Genomic DNA, 21,802 nt, shown 5'->3' on the forward strand with positions numbered 1-21,802 from the left:
GATATGAGATGAGCACAAAGCACTATTCTATGGATAACAGTTGCAAAGCATGATTTTATTGTTATTACTATTACTGCATAGTTAAGACAAAAGAATAAAGCTATGTAGCACGTTGCACAAGAGTGATACATAAAGATAACATGCCCTATATATTCCTCTATACTGGGTGTTATATTTCTCAAGCTACATAGTTAAAAGAAAGATCAAGCAAAAAGCATAGTGGACTTTCCTATCATTTATTTATCAGGCTCGACTTGGATCCATCATATTTCAATTAACGTGACCCAGCACTATTTTAATCTCTGCCCTACATTTCACTTCTATCTCTCCCCATGAGGAAATAAATGTATAATTCATTCACTCGCTACCATGAGAAATTTCACTTTGAAAATTATGCTTTCTCTAAGTTGTAACTAAGCAGTGATTCATGTGATTATGAACAGCTTTTACATAAACAGAATAAAATACTGAAATGCTCAGTGGTTGTTGATTATAACATTAAGGAGGCATGCTATGCAGCATGGTCTTTATATGACTCATCATTGCAGCAGTGAGGAGAGAGGAACAGAAAGGCTTTTTGTTGTACGTACCTCTCCACCTCTGCTCTTTGGCTGGGATTGGTGATAGCAGCAATATATTGCATAATATATTTACTCGCCTCTGTTTTTCCAGCTCCGCTCTCCCCTGCAAAAGAAACAAACAATGACTAATACTTACATATATGAGTATATAATAGGATTTAATAAACTGAAGTAACTAATTATAGCCATTACAATCTACAATGGAATTCAAAAATCTGAGACTACTAGTAAAAATGCTTCTATTTTGCATCTTTCTAAAAACTAATTGACTAATTTATACTAATTTACTAAATTAATTAATTACTAATTTAATAAATATTTATTTTTCTAATTGATTTTTTTTCTTACACTACTAATAAAACTAACATACCAATTTGAGTACTAAAGGCTTCTATTTTAAATAAATGGTTCTCTTATCTCTTTTGAACTTATCATAAAGCAGAGAATACATACAATGGTTTCCACAAAAATATTAAGCAGCACAACTGTTTTCAACATTGATAATAATAAGGAATGTTTCCTGAGCACCAAATCAGCATATCAGAATGATTTCAGAAGAATCATTAGAAACTAAAGTAAAAAGACTGTAAAAATGGCTAATGACAATTCAGATTTTGTACAGGTTCAGTTTAATAAATTAAATTATAATTCATTATATTAATTTAATTAAATTACATTAAAACAATATTGTAATAATTAAATTATTAAAAAATTGTAATAATATTTCATAATTACTTTTTTTTTTTTTTTTTTACTGTATTTCGATTAAACAAATGCAGCCTTGGTCATAGTAAGAGACTTACTTAAAAATAATAATAATAATAATATCTTACTAACCCCAAATTTTTTGAACAGTAGTGTAATTAGATTACAATTATAAGCCTAACATGAAATAATAATTATTATAAGTATCAAATATACATTTTACATTTCCCTGGGGCTAAGAACAAGTCTAGAGGGAAAAGTGTATGGAAAAAAAAAAAAGCCGAAATCCAAAGCTAAAGAGTTGTTTAGTAAGACCCTAACCTATTTATTGTATCAGATAGTATTATACAACCACAGAGGCACTCATGGAATTTATTGGTTAAACAAAGCCACAAAATTATTTTCTAACTCTATATTATACATAGCTCTAAAAAAATAAACATGTTTCTCTGTTTGCCACAAGGTGGCACTCCATATACCAAATATTTTTGCAGTGTAGTCATAACCTGTGGTCACTCACTGGATAATAATCAATGTTTTCATACAGAGGCAACATCTGAGTGGTCACCAGATTATTTCCCTTGAGCTATGTGCCCCACCTCAGAATAGTTCCACAGCATCCCAGACGGAAAACAAACACTGTCTCAAAGAGAGATTTTTGTAGAAATTGTGAAACAACCATATTGTCGTTAATCTTTTTCACACAATGGGGATGTCTTGAGAAAACAATTTGCTCATGCACTGAACTCTACTGAGAGTTCCTACCCAAGCAGTCCTCTGTGACTGGGAAACCACACACCACGTCAATGCCGAGCTATTCTCATCTGACCACAGATCTAATCACATGATTCCCAGTCATACTGCAGCCCCACAAGAAGACCCTGAAAGCCTGTATTCCAGTAAGTCTGTTATTTGATCAAATAAAAGGAAGACAACAGGCTGTTTTTAATATTATTTAAGGATGAAGTAATGCACTTTTCTCCTAAAAATGTAGTATTACTTCAGTGGCTGCTCCACAGATTCACCCATGAGCTCAATGGTGAGTTACATCACATTCAGACATAGTCTACCTGAGATAACAATGCAAGTGTCTTTGTTCCTTCTCTTCATGGCTTTGTACGCAGCATCGGCGATGGCAAAAAGATGTGGCGGTCGCTCATACAACTCTCTGCCTTTGTACTGCTCGATGATGTCCCGTCCGTAAATGTTCATGGAACGGTAAGGGTTAACCGACACCACCACTTCTCCGATGTAGCTGTAGATACGACCCTTTTCGAACCTGCAGCACAAAGACGAGCATATCATTGATTTGCTGTGTTCACATTCATGCATATTATGGAATATTTATTTAAGCATGATTCTGACCGCTCTGTTTGGTTTGTGGTCAATGTGGCTTGTATAATCATATTTCAGAGCTTTATGTAAAGAAAGGGCACCTTAATGAATTATCTCTGTCAGGAATCAAAAGCAAATAAATAGCGCAGGAGAGTCAAGGTCATGTTTCATGAGCTGTATAATCTGTTTGCACAATAATTAATCCTGCTGAATAGACCAACCTGAATTTATAGGCTTGTTAGCCCTGAACCAGCATAGCAAAGGTGTTGACTAGTCATTCAGACAAACCAACGACTATTACATCTCCATACCCAACTCCTTGGTCACATATAGCCAGAAGTTGACGTTCGCCTGCTATGAAAAAGCTAGCTGTTCTGTGCTCCATCCTCAGGGGAACCTCACTTCCTTGTTCTTCCGAGCAGACCTGGGTCATGCCTAGAATAAGGCATCCTTTCTTCTCAACCTGTGGGTTTGCCAAGCCTCCCTCAGCTCCATCCTGCCCCAGTCAGTGTGCTTAGAAGTTTGAGGCATGACCTCATAGTCTTATACTGAACTATATTATTGAGTGGTACTGAAGCTCTGAATGGATCTTGGTCTTTTTATTTTCAGGATTCCTTTTAATTAATTAAGTTTAAACATGTAGAACAGTTAGACTCAGTAGTATTAAGAACTGCTGCAATCCTCAGGGAGTACCTTACTTACGCCCTACAGAGCAGAAATGTACCATACAACAAGATTCACACAAACAAGTCACAGAAACAGGCCTCAATTCCCTAAGGTCTTCTCACAAATACATCGGGGATTCATAGAATTAGCAGGGTTACATTAAACTAAATGTGTGTACTTTAAACCCACCCAATTGAAATCAACCAAAAATGAACATTTTGCCACTATAAAGTTGTTGTAATGTTTATATAATACTTCAAATAAATGTTGTTCTTTTGAACCTTCTATTAATCAGAGAATCCTGATCAAATCAGATTAAGCAACATCGAAGAATTGTTTCTTGAGCACCAATCAGCATATGAGAATGATTTCTGAAGGATCATGTGACAATAAAGACTGGAGTAACGGCTGCTGAAAATTCAGCTTTGAAATCACAGGAATAAATTACATTTGAAAATAATACTAAATAGTACTAATATGTCACAATATTACTATTTTACTGCATTTTGATTAAACAGTTTTGGTAAACAAGAGAAAAAAATCTTACCAACGTTCTGGTCTGAACACTAGTGTAATTACATTAAACTAATAATCATATCAAATCATCTCACCCAAAAATAAAACTTTTGCCACCCTCATGTCTTTTTAAAACCAGTATGACTTTTTTTTTTATTCTGTGGAACACATTTAGGAGAATGTCCAAGCTACTTTTTCCATACAACAAAAAACAGCGACTTAAATTTAATTATGTTTCTAACTTAAAGCTATATGGGTTTTGGAGACTTGAAAAACAGCTCACAGGGTAAACTGACTATTTTTATGGTGATTTTTTTTTTTACAGCCCATGGACAACATCCACTTTTATTATAGGCAAAATAACTTTCTCCTTTTGTGAAAAAGACAACAATACGAATTTGGAATAACATGAAATTCTGGAAATTTGATTTGATAATGTAACAAGTTTTAGCTTGAATCAAACAAATTCAGCAAGCAGGGTGGCATGGTAGTGATGCTTGTGCCTTTGGTGGCAACAGCCTGTCAGGCCAGCCCTGGAGCAGCCTGCATGAAAAGGCTCTTTTGTGCCAGCCAGCAGAGTAGGATGCTGTGGTGTACCCGCACCATTGTTCTTCTGTCAATGTGAGGTCTGTGTGTAAGGAGCACAGGCCAGGCCTCCACACCCCAACACAGCAGGCTGGCTCTACTCACCCACATCAGCCCCTCAGGGAGCACAACGTCAGCTAATGACAATGACAGAGGAATCATTTTGATAAAGTAACTTTATTGTTTTATTTTTTAAATAAAATATTACGTAATTTTTCAACAGATAGAGAATTTAAAATTGCAAGACAATATCATACATTTTTTATCCTTTTTTATTAGTGCTGTCAAACTATTAATCGCGATTAATCACATCCAAAATAAAAGTTTTTGTTTACATATTATATGTTTGTGTACTGTGTTTATTTATTATGTATATATAAATACATGCACATGCAGTATATATTTTGAAAATATTTGCATGTATATGCATTTATATATTTATATTATTACATTTTATATATCTAAAAAAACTTAATATATAAATATAGCAATATATACATGCATGTGTTTGTATTTATATATACATAATAAATATACACAATTACACACTCATATATTATGTAAACAAAACTTTTATTTTGGATGCGATTAATCGTTTGACAGCACTAATTTTTATATAATCTAAGGCCCAATTAAAATAGTGTAACAAAGCAGACATAATATAGCATTTTACAAGCATTTTCCATCCTCTACTGATCTTTATCAGGAATGTGAGTTCTGAAAGTTATAGTATGTTTTCATAATACAATGAACTTTTTTTATCTGTAAAGATCAAGGAAACTTTTTCCACATTATACGAGTTATCAAAGGCCATGAATGAAACTGATACCAAAAAATCTACATTTTTCAAAAAGTCTATTATAAGAGTCATCATTCAATGTTTAGAAAACACAAAATGATACACTACCAATGAAAAGATGGGATCTGTACTTTTTTAAAGTATTTTTTGTTTGTTTTTGAAAGAAGTCTGTCAGGCTCATCAAGGCAGCATTTATTTCACTAAAAAAAATGTTAGGATGTTGCGGACAAATTTGCACTACTTAAATTGTTTGTGGAAACCATGATCACTGATTTTCATTTTTATTTTATTCTAAATATACATTTTTGTAATGTACATTACAATGTAAAAGTCTCTACTTTTACTTTCCCAGTTAAAAGCATCCTTGCTGAATTAAAAAAAAAAAAAAATGGTAGTGCATTTTACTGTATTTGTAAATAAAGTGGCTCATTTCTTATATAAAAATCAAATTCTAGGAAAGGCCCACTCATGGCATGCTTTTGTCCTTTATACCACCATTCGGTCCCATCCTCATTCACTAGTCAATGTGTGCCCTCACAAAAGTGCCATTTCAGCATAAACATTGTTATGTATTGTAATTTGCAGAAACAAGAAATGTGACATCACAGTCTGTCATTAAACCCTCTATCAAAGTCATAGCCAAAACATATTGTTGTGATCGCGTTCATTAATATTACAGCACACGGTACACACTACTGAATCCACCATCTGTCCTCTCATCACAACTTGGCCAGTCAGAAATCCACTGTGATTCTCAGAACCTGTCAGCAAATCTTGCTGATTCCATCACGTTTCACTTTCTTCTAACTCTTAACCCTTTAAGTTCGCCCTAGTCCCAGAGGACAGCTGCCCACAGAAATCTGCTGTGCGTGTAACAGAATCCCAGCATGTCGTGGGGTGTGTGGGGGAAAACACAGAATCGTCATCTCCCATCTGCCTCTGTGATCAGATTATCAACATCTGATAAGAAGCCCACACTGAATCTGCTCTTTCAGAAATCTAGAAGCAGCTACACAGCTCTAGTTTAACCATATTTACCAAATCTATCAGATTTCCCCTAAACAGCAGTGTTGAAAATGTGAAAAAGTCATTTGTGGCTTCATTTTGAATCATATGAAAATCCCTGAATTGGCAGGTCAACGTAAAGAGACAAATACGAAGGGTTTTGAAAGAGAAGGGCTTTAAGGAAGAACATGAAAGAAGATCAGTAAGTTTCAGTGTTTGTTTGTTGTTTGCCAATTCAATGAATGTCAATGGTGGCAAATGTTGTTTTGCACACCACTGAATTTTGTAATATGGACAACAACAAGTAAAGAAAGGAATTCATACAAGATTGATATGAGGTGAGTAGTTGATAACAACGATTTCTGGGCCAACTATTTCTTTAATTTCTCCATACCTCTTACTTTAAAAAATTGAACTTATTCAAGCAAGTTAAAGAGTTTGCAGTCAGAGCTACACCCTTCACCACATAAAGACCAACCTTTAAAACACTAGGGTCATCTGAAGTCCCAGACAATAAGAGCTTGACACCATTTTTAGAAAGGGATCACTTGCCAGGCTGAGGATAACTACTGGTTTCAGGCTTGTTTGGGTGGGTCTCTTGCGGTTATTTGCTTGTGGTTGACCGGGATGGGGTGTAGCCTGTAAATTCCCTCGGACTAGTTGCAAGTAAGAGTAAAAAGTGAGAGTAGTGAAAATTAACTGAACTGGACAGCAGCACAGGATAAATAAACGAGAAAGAGAATTACAGACAAAGAAATGGAGTAAAAGACATCAACATGCAAGGCCTGCACACTAAAGCACTGACTTATAAGATGGTCCAACTCCTAGATAGCAAATCAAAGCCTGTGTATTCACAACTCCAGCAATGAAAGGATAATCTGTCCCTGATCCCTGTTTATCCCCGCATACAATTTACCACCAAGCAATCAGTCCACAGCTTAACACAGAGCATGCAGGGTATGATCTGATAGCGAATTGTCCTCTGGACTGTCTATCATGCAGAGACAGTTCAGCCCAGAAGAATTTTTGGAGATCTCAGTTATGCCTCAGATGTTTCTCCTAAAAGTCTTTAGTATAAATAAAGAGACAATTGTCGAAAAATTGACATCTGATGAGAAATGTTGGACATCATTGAAATTAATTTGGACATCACAATATTTAGAATGAATAATTGATATTCATTTTTAAACTTGCATTTAAGTGTTGTTTTTAAAGACTTCAGGAGAGAATAAGATGGCATCAAAGGTAATATAGATGCAAAAATAAAATAAATTATTATGCACTATTATAAATCCAATATATGCCTTATTCTATATGAGACACCTGTCGTTCTTCTGGCCTGTTAATTTAATCTTAGAAGGTTCACGTCACCCCCACCACAACAAATCTTCTCCCACATTTGAACTGAGTTTCTGTGCAATTTGTACATTTGTTTGCTGTTAAACACCAGCTGCTTCTGTACTGCTGACAAGCCTTAAAATCTTAACACACACATCCTTCAACAGCAAAAAAACAAAACAATTTTTCTGGAAAGCTCTTCATGCCCACTGGACTCAATTTGACTCAGTCTTGTCAAGCTAACCTCCTTTACAAACATACTACTGTGCGTAAAGCCTGAATGGGGAAAATGTGTGTCCCACTTGGCAAAACTTCAAGCCATGTCTTAAATGTGCAGCTTTCACGCTAACTTTCATTAGCTTTGACTACTCGGGAAATGAGAGCCAGGTGTAAATGTCAGAGCATGCCAACATGCTGAAGTTTTTGTTATTTTGGCCCACTCCCTTCATTGTCTCCCTGAGATCACAGGTACCTTTTGTTCTCCCGTCAGGATGAGGGAAAGAAAAAGGAAAACTGAGGCGTGTTTTGACGATTGTGTTTCAGAGGTCAACGGTAAAGTGACTATACATGGCCTTGAGCCAATCTCTAACTCAACTCAGCTCTTAGCACATGGTTCTGATCCCAATATGATGTCACTGAGCAGTAGCGGATGAGATGACGGCCAACTCAAGAAGAAAAAAGCAGACAAAAAGACACGACCGGCCAAACAGAGTCAGACATTACTCAGCAAGCTATTTCAAGAAGCCATCAGGGTAAAAAGAGGGCAGGGATGGAAAGTACAAAAACAGACATTAGACCAGAAAGAGAGAAAGTACAGTTAATGAGGTAATTGGCTGAAAACTAAAGGATAGGGAGAAGCAGAGTGGAAATTAGTGTGAATGTTACTGACACCTGGCTGTAACACGGTTCAGGACAGACATGCTTGAAAATGTGTTGAACCACTAGAGGAAAAAGTGCATTGAAATAAATGACACATCTATCATTGTGTTCCATTTAAATGTTATTAGCTAGAACAGATCACATATAATCTCATTAATGTGTCTATGTAATGTAATCAAACCACATCAACGGTTGGAGAGAGGAAGTGGGTTTCCAGCAGTGGCAAATACACAATTTGGGAATTATTTAGGAGTCGCTTATGCGCATACGGAAAAACAGACTAATGAAATTGGGGCTAGGATGTAGCCTCTTGTAAACATGAAACAGAAAGGGGTTGTTATGAAGTGGCTGAGGGGTCAGTCAAGACTATAAAATAAATCAAGGCCATAAACCCTAAAGACAGTGAATGTGAGCGAGAGAGCTCATCTAACATGCTTAGTGGTATCAGTGACCGCCAGCCAAGGCACACAGTCCACAAATGAGACGTCTGTGGAGCTTGAAGCTTATTCTGGGGGAAAAAAGGCCAAAAAAGCAACAGCCTTGTTTATGTAAGGCCGGTGATACGTTTCAGATTACAGGGGGTTGAATGGAAATTCTTGAGGGCAGACAGGCCCTTTTCTTTGCTGGTGAGTGAGAGAAAATCAGGCTGTTTTTTGAAGCCATCAAACTTTAAAGCAGTCTTTTAAGGGCCAAATTTGATCCTTTGACCGTGAATGGGTGGCGTCAGAATTAAAGTTCAAACAGCTGATGAAAACATCACAGTAATCCACAACAATTAACAGCATGTGAAGCAAAAAGCTATGTGTTTATAAGAAACAAATAATTTTTTAAAGGCGTTTTAATTTCGCTTCAAGCTATATTATAGATAGAGAACTGGTATTTTAGCAGGATGCAATGTCAAACGTCTTAAAGATGGATTTATTACAAATACACAGCTTTTCATTACACAAGATGTTAACTGATGGGCTGGATTTCTTGTTGATTATACTGTGATGTCTTTATCAGCTGATTGGACTCTCCTTTCTGACGGCACCCATTCACTGCAGAAGAGCCACTGGTGAGCAAGTGATGTCATGCTAAATTTCTCCAAATCTGTTCTAATAAAAGAACAGAAAGTAAGCCCAAGGGTGTGTTCTCAGCACATTTAATTTTTTTCATATCTTAGGAAATAACAAGGTTCAGTAGGAGAGTGATTAGAAGAGATAAGATCTGAGATGTTATTCTAAACAAAAATAGGGAACATTCCTCCAAAGCAACAGGGATAGAGCTGAACCCTAAAGTAAATTACCAAAACAAAAACATTAAATAAAATAAAATAAAAAATAAAATAAAATAAAATAGAACCAATTCAGTAGTTTTAAAAATACAAGTTGTAGAAGAATGGTCTGAATCATAACATTCAAAAATGCAGTGGCAAGTTTTGCTGATTTGACAAATATTATTGCAACATAATCTTGGAAAACAGGATATTTCAATTTTTCACTATTCAAGTAGACAGAAGCATATGTAGCTGTATTGCATATCAATACGATTTTTGCAACCGAAAAGATAAAAATCACATCTACTGGGAGTACTGTCTGTGATTTTATTGATAAAAAAAGATCTGACCACACAAGAATCCATAGCTGCAAGCAAGCATGGAACACAAATCAGGACAAGATGTACCATGCATTTGGTCAAGAATCAAGATCTATTATAAAATCACAGGACAAATCCTTTGGGCTTGTAACATTTATATAGAAAGTATTTTTGCAGTGGCATTCTTTCTTCATCTCTCACACTGTGGACCTTTAAAAATAAGCAGTGCTGGTCAAAGTACCTAAATATACACATAAGGCACTAACCATAAAAAGATTTATCAAATTTATCAGTTTTCCTTACAGGCCAAATCATATCTCTGCTGCTCCATCTATCCTTACAGGATAGGGAAATAAAACCTTTGACCTTGTTTCTGGCTCTGAGCAGTACACCTGAGCTCTGTAAGGACTTTGATCCCTGTGCAGTTCGCTGTGCAGGATGGGAAACGGGTTGCCATGTGTCACAGCTTGACTCCACGTGGCCCTGCTGTTAAGGCAACAATTGAGCTTTTATACTGTTGATATGGGAGAGGCTTAGGCTTATTCGGCCAACAGCTTCAACTGAAATCCTCAAGATATAACTACGACAGGAAGATCAAATTTAAACACCACTATTACAAATGTGTCTTTGTGATCTTCCCCATAAGGACTTATAAAAAGTTAATTTCATTCAAAGAGGCCAGAATTCATTTTCTTGCCAGAGTTTATGTTTAACCAACAAACCATCCAGTTTATTGGCTATTTGTCCAGTGGCGCCATACTGTAAATATGAAACAGAAAGAAGCATATGGGCTCAATTTTCACGATTTCCTGTAGTGCTCTTTAAACCTAACCTTAGGCCCCTACATACGTTTATCATCTGGCTGATTTTGCTCAACAAAGACCCTGATAAAAAGCTGTGAGGAAATGGCACAGATTTACTGCTTTAAAAGTTTCCCTCATTCCATTCTATGACCACACAACACAGCACGTCAATTTTTAAGCAATCATTTGCACTAGATGTGTAATTATTCTTAGAAAAAGGAGAGAAATTGACCCCCGTGACTATAAACCAGAAAAACAGATGACTAGCTAGATATATTGAAACTGTGGTTCTCGACTGCTTTTGCTTCAAGATGCAGATTTTACATTTTACTTCCAGTGGCAAAAGTTAACAATAAAGTCCTTAAAATTAAATATGAAATTAATATCGCCATGAACTCCACAGCAATATGCAGAATTATTCATATGCTTATTTAGCAAGAAGTGTATTGTTATAAGTGGGACCAGAAAGAAACAAAATACCCAAATATTATCATTTTACCAAGAGAGAGATATATATACTGTATACACTGTACCCAAATATTTTGGGGTCAGGAATATTTTAAAGAAATTAATACTTTTATTTGGGAAGGATGCATTAAACTGGACAAAACGGACAGTGAAGACTCTAAAAAAAGGTTGAATGAAAGATTGAATATTGAATGAAGGACAAATGGACAAATTAATTATGTCCTTTTATACTTTCTATTAATCAAAGATTCCTGAAAAATGCATGGTTTTCACAAAAACATTAAGCATCACAACTGATTTCCACACTGATAATAATAAGAAAATTTACTTGAGCACAAAATCATCATAGAACGATTTTGAAAATGGATCATGTAATCCTGAAGACTGGAGTAATGGCTGCTGAAAAGAAAACTGTAATAATATCACAACATAACGGTTTCATGATACCTTTGTGCACATAAGTGACTTCTTTCAACGACATTAAAAATTGGTACTGAACAGAATGTTTAAACAGTAGCGTGTATATATATACAAAATATGAGGGTTCTCCTCTCCTCTCTTTCAAAGGTATAAGCCTAATATATTCTGCCACCTGAAATATGCATAATTATGGTTAGCTGCATTTAATTATTTGCATTCAGCATTGTTTCTCTCCCTGCTCTCTGTGACCAGCATGACACGCAAGTTGAGAACCACTGCAAGATACAATAATACACATTCAATTAATTGGTCTTTTCTTCCGTTTCTCACTTTTAGAACACCCAACACAATGAGTTTGGAACAATCAAGCCCATTACACTACCTGCAAGTGGCTTAAAGAACAGTGAGGGTCAAAGGTTACATCTCTAGTACAGGAAAATGTCAATAGGAAGAGCAGTGAGGCCTCATAAGTTGCCAATACTCTCCTCCTGAGCCCTTTCTTCCTGTCACTTCTAGCCACTACACAAGAGTGAAAGGTTAAACTCATCATCTAAGCAAAGTGAAAGACTATCAAGGAAAGATTTAACTATAAAGTACATAAAGTATATAGCTAGTACCACAAGCTCGAACTATGAAAATTACTAGTTTTTGAAGACTTTTTTAGACTTGACTTTCGTCTGAATGACACATGAAAGCTGGAAGGCTCTGCCACGGCATACTGATTATCAGCTATTTCATCTGCAGTATCAGAGCCAGTGTCTGGAAGAATTTGGAACATGGTCTCGGGCAGAACTTGTAATTGTTTTTGGAAATGTGCAGAGGATTGCCAAAAATTCCCCAAGATCCTAGGGGTAGACAAAACAACACTGCCATATAAAGTCAAGCCCTCAGCGCACATCAAATTAAGCTGTTATTTCAGAATGCCCACACAAACTCTTGCTTAAAAAAATGACGTTGTGTAAACACAGTCATGGGCTGAGTTCAAATCACGCTACAATGTACAGTATGCGTCAGCGGTCCTGACACTTGTTTAACTTTGACACCCCACTGTAAAGAGCTTAAACACTCACAACTAAACAAACTGACAACTTGCTTTAAATCTTTTACTTTAACATTCTGTCATAGCTTTGCAAATAAAGGCTGCATTTCAATTTTGTTATATTTAGGAGATTCTTTGGCAGAGCAAACCCTGGCTGACTGTAAACCAAGCTTATTTTACTGGATAAAATGTACATATTATCCAAACGATTTTAACCAAAGTTTTGCTTTGACATCACATATGGTCTTCCTGAATTCAAAGCAAACGGCCTTCAAAAGGCATCATATAAAAAGTGACTTCAAGTTCAGCAGCACTCTTCTTTATCATTCCAGAGGGCACAGGATGTGATCTGGCATCACATAGCTGCTACTCTTCCAGCTGAAGCCCCAGACACAGATGTGGAGACTGAAGAAGCAGGAAGCTGGCCTGGTCACACCCTCTGCAAATAACAAACTGCACACGCCATCTCCCAGCCAGGGAGAAAATCAGGCCATGGCTGAGAGGTGGGAAAAACAGACACCCTGTGCTTTTTGAGTCAGTGGAACCAGTAAGCATCTCCTGTTGCTAATTAATGGCCAAGTTGTTTATCTGCATCAATATGGTGTTTGGTGTTATATCAGATTTTTAAAGAAATTAATTTTATTCAGCAAGGCTGCATTTAGAATATTTCAGCAAAGACATTTAGAATATTGCAAAAGATTTATATTTCAAATAAATTCTTTTGAACTTTTTATCCATCAAAGAATCCTGAAAAATGGTTTAGAAAAATTACGGTTTCTAAAAATAAATATTAAACAGCACAACTATTTTCAACATTGATAATAATACCAAATGTTTCTTAAGCATCAAATATTAGGATGATTTCTAAAGGATCATGTCATGTGACACTAAAGACCAGAGTAATGGCTGCTGAAAGCTTTGCTATCACGGGAATTAATTATATTTTTAAATATATTATAGAAAATTGTAATACTATTTTCCAATATTAAAACAGAGAAGCTCAATTGATTTTATGGCATTGTTATATTAACCATAAACAAAAAGTTCTGAATTCTCAAACTACATTGACCTTCATTTTATCAGAGACATCAAGTCATTTATTTACAGTGTGCTGATGAGGAAATGTGATCCACATCGCCAAAATCATAAAACACAATAGCAGGATATCCACTGCAAACTTGTTTGAACAATAAGGCCAATCAGAGGGGAGTGTTACCATGGTCAACACACCTCTGAGCCTGTCATACAGCACTCTGGTTCAGCAGGTGCAGCCAGATGTATGAAGCTATAGACACAACAAACACAACAATGCCGTGAATTCCTTTAATGTTGACAAGAGATGTGTAATTCATTGTTCCCTTGACCTGAAAAACGTAAGGCTAGTTTACTCCAGATGTATTATGTATGATCTAAAATATGAGTCAATTACTATGTTTCATTCTTCAAGATGTTTTGAATAACTCCTCCACCTGACCACAGTATAGATCCAAGCTAATAAAGCATTATGCAATGAGGATGATTCAGATTTGTAGCCTATTATTAGTTACTAGCTCACAGTATGAGTTCAGTTCAGAAAAATAAACATTATGTAACTAGGTGTAACACTAACTTGCATCACCTCTTGATGTGTGTGTGTGTGTGTGTGTAGATAGATAGATAGATAGATAGATAGATAGATAGATAGATAGATAGATAGATAGATAGATAGATAGTTTAATCATAGTTTAGGCAGAATTGAAGAAGAGGGGGGTTTTTTCTTCTTATTCTTCTTAATATAATTCAGATTCGACTTCAAAATCCAAAGCAAAAATACAGAATACAAGTACCATTATGATACCTGTCCCGTACCAAAGCACAAGGCAAGTTATCCCAGTAGGTGAATTATCTTACCTGAGTTTGAGGTTGGCCATAAACTCTTCCAAAGACACATTGTCCAGAAGAACAAAGTCCGCCTTGCCGAACTCCAAACTTTCGTGTTCTGCCATATTAACGCGTTAGTAATATAAGAATGCAAAAACGTAAAGCTAACTGTTGAATATCCTACGAATACACAAGTCAATTCGACAACATCAAACAGAAGGGATAATGCATCTCCATGAATTTGTTTACATTTGCCTAGCGCACTATTCGTCGGCTTCTTTTCATGTTATTGTTAAAGGAATATAGCAACAAGCATTGTTTGTTAACTATAAGTTGTCGTCTTCTCAAAGATCGAAATGCCTAAAGCTACACACTCTTTGGTCGCCTGAAAACTTCACACAACTTTACGAGCCTCCCGGTGTTTGAGTGATAGTCCGCTACATCGAGCGTCGCGCCTCTCATCCCTTTTTCCACGAGCTACACTCGTCTCGACTAAACACACTGTGGCTTCAGTATCCTGCCCGTCTCGCGCAAGCCCCTCCCCCGAGGGCGCGAGCTAAAGCTTACCTCTAAACATAAATGATAAACTTACAAAGGTGGACACATTTAGCGTCGGGTCGACAGTATTCACATCTACTTAAACCTAGTAGCATACTTATTTTTATTACGTAATCCAATTAAATTCAAGCTAGTCGTGAATAGTGAATCGCTGAAACTCAAATCAAAAATCATAGCGAAAATGTGCATTTCTTATCAGTAGCCTAATAGTGGAAGCAACGTGTCGCTTTTTGGATGGTGACTACTAGCAAAGGAATAAGTACTGTAAATAATATGTACACTTTGGAAATTCACAAGTGAAAAAAGAGTAACCTCACTGGATTGCTAATTCACAATTTAAAAAAATATATGTTCTTGTAACATACATCACATACTAGCATAGTCTAAGAAAGGAGTAAACGTTAAATGATTTGACATAGGCCTAGTTAGCATTATAATATCAGTAATTTGAAGGAGATGGTCACATCTGAATTGAGCATAGTTAGCATTCTTTTTAGACTACTATTAGTCATCATCAGTGAGTTTCTGAATATCCATGGAATGTCCGTCTGTCCTCTGGCCATATAAGGAAATGGATACCATCCCATTTGAGTGAACTGTATTACTGTAGTGCAGCAAATACAACAAATATGAAAATAGAACTACCCAAAACCAAATGTACAGGTAAGCACAATAGTGGTGGAATTTATTTATTTATTTATTTATTTTTTGTCTGCTAAAACATTAATAAAAAACAATATTTGGTTTCTTTCATGATTTTGGGCTGGCACGTGCTGTCAACGTGTCTGTAGTGACCTTAAGACACAAGAAGGTGTTTAAGTTTAATGAGAAGATGGCTTCAGGTTTCTCTGTTCAGCTATCTGTGGCCAAGTGACATCCTCCCTGAGAACACAACAGGATGACTCTGCTGCCCCCACCTGTGTCTCTAGGAGACTGGGACAATATTATTCCTAAAAGTTATAATAGTTTAGCATAATAGTTATCTACTACATAATAATAATAGTGTAAAAGAAAACAATATTTGTTAAAAATATTTACAAACAATATTTGTTAAGAAATAAAATTATATATATATATATATATATATATATATATATATTTAAATCTAATTAAACAATATTGTATTACATATTATTGCCATTATTACTATACAATATTTTAATTATATATATATATATATATATATATATATATATATATATATATATATATATATATATATAATATTATAAAATCAATATTTGTTGAACAATATTGCTTACAAATACAAAATGCTAATTTAAATATAATTACAAATTGTACATATATACAAGACAAAGTGCTTCATGGCATTTTTTATAGAAGAAAACAGCATTTTCATTTGAAATATATCTTTCAGCAAGGGAACAAATATTGTTTTCTTTTACACTAGTATTATAATATATATATATATATATATATATATATATATATATATATATATATATATATATATATATATATATATATATAATAATGACAAAAAGTTGCTGTTTAGTCTTAAATTCAGAAGTTTTATGGCACAGTAATTTTTATAGAAAAAAATCACTTAGAAAATGTTAAGGGTATTTGCATTTAAAATAAATCTCTCAGCAAGACACATGTTTAAAAATAAAGCAATGAATTAACAGAACTAGCAGAACATGGTTTACCATTGTATATTATATGTAAATCAAACTGACTAGATGGTACTATTAAATTGGTCTCTAAAATTAAACTATAAATGTTCAGAATTTTGCCTCAGATGATTTTACATTTCCTTAGATTTTTCTCACCATAAGCAATGAACCCCCAAAAACTATGGTGTTGGATGCATTATTGGCCCAAGAGCGGCCACGGTTATGGGTCACATAAACCGTAGCACCCTTGCGCAGAGTCGTCATGTACGTAGACAGATTTCCAACCGAGCTGGAGGCCTGAACATTGCTATGGGACACAGCCACCCAGTAATTATTTACAACCAGCCATAGATCAGTTGCCCCACTGCCCCCAGTCTGTGTGGAAAAGAAGAACTGATAAACGCCAGAAACCGGAGCTCTGAATATCCCGGTGCGAGTGCTGAAAGCCCCTCCTTGATTCACATACACTTTCCTGTACATAATCCTGTTTACTTTTCCTGAGATGCTGGCCGGGTAGGTGACAAAAAAATGGACGTTTGCTTTCACTACACACCACAAGGAAAGGAAATGCTGCATTATTTTCCTTAAAAGGCAGATCATTTTAATAATGCAAACTGAATTTTCATAGTGTGACTGATGAGAAGGAGAAATGACTCACCTCTACTTTTGTTTTTCTTACACATCCAGGTGATTTTGTCTCTGCTGATGCAAGACTCAGATTTTCTGCACTTTCCACAGACAAGTGTGTTAATATCTGAAAGGATGGTGTGCAGTCAATACCTTATATATAAATAGACTATCCTCAAATTTTTCTGAAAATATATGTGCATCGTATCTTACCTGCACAATATGCCATATGGCAAGCTGTCGGTTTGACAAACTTGTAGACGTAGTAGTTTCCCCTACATGCTTTCACTTGAATGGGATGAGATTTGAACAAACAGCAGTTGTTTTTCCAGTTTCCACACACCTTTCGGGTGACCACTCCGTCTCGTATCCGGGGATGACCACCGACGAGCCAAAGCGGAGCGTGCGTGCCACACATTTCTTTCTTCACGCACCTCTCAGGCATCTGGATGGGTTTCCCACGGTAGAAGAGACGGTACCAACCCTTCCACTGGACACGACGGTCACAAGCAACATTCTTGGTGGTGTAGTTTGTGGCTCTCCAGGGTTGGTCCAGCGCGATATAGTGATTGCAGGGGTCAGAGGGTTGGTCACTCTCATCCTCACCAGAGCCTTCATCTCCATCTCCATCCTGGGTGAGGGTATACAGCAAATGGCTGCTGCCTATCAAAGACAGACATAAATAGCCCTTTTTTGCATACATTAAAAAAAAAAAATACTGGATATGCACTGGATAGTATTAATGAATTAGCTTTGTCCAAACTCTTCAAATGAATTAACTGATAAACATTTTCAATCGTTTACCTATTGAACAATTTTATAATAGTAAATAACTGTAATCATTTTAAATGTAATTATAACATTTAATAATAATAATAATAATAAATACATTTAAAGCATACAGGAATTCTTTTTTTATTTTAACTTACCTGTTTGTAGTGATGTCAAATTCATCTCCACATCTGTATCAATAGGCTTTTGTGAACAGTTTGGTAATGCCTGCAACAAAACAATCGTAGTTTCTGAAGAAAATTGTTTGTCTCACAATATAATACATTTAGATAGACTGGGCCATATTTTGACTTTGAGATAATGGCACAATTAATCTGCATATATATTCATTATACATTTAATTTTTAACAACAGCATGCTTAAATCTTTTTGTATGTCCAATATGATTTAGCGGGTCTGATTAGAATTTCTTTCTTTTTTTCTTTCTTTCTTACTAGCAAAGCATCTTTCATTATCAGCTTTCATTTTACCTGGCTCAAGGCTTCTTGCTTTTGTTTCATTACTGCTTGTTCATGTTTCAAGCTTTCCATCTCCTAATTAAATACAGAGGAAAAAATACAACATTCATATTAGAAACTGAAATGACTAGCACTCAAAAGCATTTTTAAATTCACCACTACCTTATACACAACAGCAAGTTGCTCCTGCAAAGGCTGATCAACCATATTCCAAGCTCTAAATGTATACTGGAAAACAGTACAACGAAATATTGTTATTTTATATTAAGTTATTTGCACAATTACTGTACAAATGTAACTATAGTTGTAATGTAAAAATATTTTAAAATGTTGGTCTTATTTTCTTATAAGATTATTATATTAACCAAATCAATGCTTACTGAAATATCTCTGTTCGCAGTGTCGGCTGCACAGACAACCAGCATGGTAAACACTTGAACACATAAGGAAAGCATCTAAAGTTGAGAGTAAAAAAAAAAAAACTTCATTAGACTTTGTATTATCTATCTATCTATCTATCTATCTATCTATCTATCTATCTATCTATCTATCTATCTATCTATCTATCTATCTATCTATCTATCTATCTATCTATCTATCTATCTATCTATCTATCTATCTATCTATCTATATAATGGATTTACTCTTTGGTCCTTAATCAAAAAGACAAACTCTTGAGATTTTCAGATACTGTAGGTTACTGATGCTTACTGTAAGTGATTTGATTTTATACGTGATCTTTTTATTTATTTATTTAATTTTAGAAATTATAAACATTTTAAGCTTACCTTTTCACAAAGAGCAGATCTCTATGCGTTATGCAAGTCAGCTGTATCGAATAGAGTTTATATACTGCACCAGATTATGGGTGGACACTACTGCCATGCAAAAGGAAGTTGCTGGTTTGACTTTCACACCAATGTTTTCTTACATGAGACTGGTGACACTCTTCACAAATAAGGTGCTAACATGCACATGAAAAATAGCCACAAGCAGGTTTTGAGCTCATGAGGTCAGCAAAAAAAATTGGCACAAAAATGTATTTGCATATATGCGCAGGCAAAATACCACTGAAATAAGCTGCACGAGTCAAACTAGACTGTCAATGTAAAACAAAAATAAAAATAAACAAACAAAAAGAAGATAAAGTGTTGAATGCAAAGAAGGTCAAGGCTAGGTCAGTATTTTGTATTTTGAACTTTTGGAAAAGTTAATTAGCTTTTTATGACTGACCAGGTTTTAGTTATGAATTATCAAGCCAAACATTACTTACACTCACATTGCAATTTAACAAGTTATTTGACAGTTAGAATTATGCCTTTGCAAGTATCATTCAGAAACCACATGTCAAGACAATGGTTAGAGCAAAAAACTATTCTTGCATTATCAGCAGAATAGTGACAAGGAAAAGTACTCCTTTTTGCACAAACATGCATTATGTTTAACATATTATCTTAAATAACACTTTAAATCTATTCTGCGTTGCTGTCTGATGTTCACAAATGAATATTAGATTACTATGAGATTACTTTCACATTTAAAAACCGGGTTCAAAATCACCAGCTGGGAGAAATACGCCCATAGAGGAAGATTTAACGAGTAATAATAAAGCATATATGATAGTGAGTAGGAAATAGCTCCAAGGAAAATATGCACAGTGAGCCAAAGATGCGCTTGCTTTGACTAATAGAAATGACTGTCAGTGTCTGGGGGAAGGATGCAGTAATATCTTGAAATAATAATAAGTATCTGCAACACCAAAAGCCACCACTAGGTGGTGACTTCTAACCTTTTAAAAACATTGGGGTTTGACTATTTTGCTGAACAGGAAATTGTAAATTACAAATCTGGGGCCCGTTTCATAAAACAAGTTTACCTTATTTTGAACCAAATCAATTGACAATAAGTCAAACTAACTTAAATAAACCTGGCTTATTTGAAAAACTTGTTTTATGAAACAGGCCCCTGGTAGAGATAATGCATAACCATGTAGCATAAATATCCACTTTGATATCATTAAAAATATTCTGGTGAATTTATCTAACTGTGGAAGGATCACAGACAAGTGAAAAATTACATTATTGTCTTGCTAAGAATTTTTTTTTTCTGTTGTATTTTATTTATTTTTTCCATTTTATGTATATATGCATATATATATATATATATATATATATATATATATATATATATATATATATATATATAATGGGAGTGATGAGTTTCACTGGTAACTCATTAAGTGAACCACTCAGAAAAATAGAATCCACTCATACAGCAGTTCTCTAATATACAAAAGCTAACTAAATGTTACATATTAGCATCTTAAAGGTAGATATTAGTAACTTAAAATTACATATTAGTGGCTAAAGTGTACATATAAATACCTCCTGAAAGGATACCACCCTAGTGACAGTTTTGTACGTTTTATTTTGAGAGTGTAGAGTTCTTTTAAATAAACACAATCCACTCTTATCTCATCTGGGCATATTAATGGTATAGAGTATGCAGTCAACAGAACATTGTGCTTTCGTTCTCATTCCTTAACTGTAAAAATCATGCCACACTTCGTTTGGTGATGTATTAAAGCATTTGGCAGTAACTTCAACTGTCACTGTCAACAGAGCAATGAGCAGTCGATTGTGTGATTAGATAAGACCAGGACAGTCAGTACAATAGTCCAGCCAGGAAAACAATGTTCATGTTTTGATGTGAAGCACAGGCCTCAGCCTTTTTACATAAGCAGGAGACATCAGTAAACAGCCCTGGGGAGTGACAGGCATGCCAGAATGAGACCAGCCGCCTGGACAAACCGATTACAGCCTGTTGTGAACTGTGATATGTTTGCATACATTACTCACCCCTACCCCACCCGACGCCCCCTCCATCTCCACTCACCCGCAGACAAACACGTACACTCCATCCTTTATGGCCTGCTTTGAGGGCTGTACTTTTCCTATCGAGGTTCCTGGAATTGCATATGGTTGCTCAGTGCTGTTCTCGCACATCTCTGTAGATTCTTGCACATGAGGGTTCAGTCTTTAACAGCTGCTCTATGGAGGGAAGCCATCTGTTTGAGTTTCTTTTTAATGCTAAGATACTCATGCAGTCTTGTGCACCTGTGTGGGTATATAAAGCAAAAAAAGCAATTAAAGA

The 21,802-nt window shown here is 35.4% G+C and overlaps 2 protein-coding genes across 3 annotated transcripts in view; both read right to left on the reverse strand.

The window, feature by feature from the left end:
- LOC306852456 (unconventional myosin-Id-like) overlaps positions 1-15,071 on the reverse strand; it is a 66,615-nt gene extending 51,544 nt beyond the window's left edge. For both annotated transcript variants that reach the window (XM_079389309.1, XM_079389310.1), the window contains exons 1-3: positions 14,608-15,071; positions 2,357-2,565; positions 591-684 (exon numbers count right to left, since the gene is read on the reverse strand). In XM_079389309.1, coding sequence (XP_079245435.1) covers positions 591-684; positions 2,357-2,565; positions 14,608-14,702 — 398 coding nt within the window. In that variant the 5' untranslated portion in view covers positions 14,703-15,071. The remainder of the gene's footprint in view (positions 1-590; positions 685-2,356; positions 2,566-14,607) is intronic.
- Positions 15,072-16,649: 1,578 nt separating this feature from the next.
- Positions 16,650-19,591, reverse strand: LOC306852081 (uncharacterized protein). Its single transcript, XM_079388699.1, has 8 exons — positions 19,438-19,591; positions 19,030-19,104; positions 18,812-18,877; positions 18,662-18,724; positions 18,329-18,398; positions 17,613-18,062; positions 17,431-17,526; positions 16,650-17,317 (listed from the first exon to the last, which is right to left on the reverse strand). The coding sequence occupies exons 2-8, from the start codon at positions 19,102-19,104 to the stop codon at positions 16,914-16,916; spliced, it is 1,224 nt and encodes a 407-aa protein (XP_079244825.1). The 5' UTR covers positions 19,438-19,591; the 3' UTR covers positions 16,650-16,913.
- Between the last annotated feature and the right edge of the window lie 2,211 nt (positions 19,592-21,802).

This window comes from Barbus barbus (assembly GCF_936440315.1).
Source record: "Barbus barbus genome assembly, chromosome: 32".
In the NCBI taxonomy this organism is placed as follows: domain Eukaryota; kingdom Metazoa; phylum Chordata; class Actinopteri; order Cypriniformes; family Cyprinidae; genus Barbus; species Barbus barbus.

Bases quoted from the DNA above. Each gene is read 5' to 3' on its own strand.
- LOC306852081 (XM_079388699.1), bottom strand. From the start codon at position 19,104: ATGCTTTCCTTATGTGTTCAAGTGTTTACCATGCTGGTTGTCTGTGCA. The intron at 17,527-17,612 runs GTAAGATACGAT...CCATCCTTTCAG, and splicing joins CCATATGGCATATTGTGCAG to ATATTAACACACTTGTCTGT. The intron at 17,318-17,430 runs GTGAGTCATTTC...TGTGGTGTGTAG, and splicing joins TAAGAAAAACAAAAGTAGAG to TGAAAGCAAACGTCCATTTT.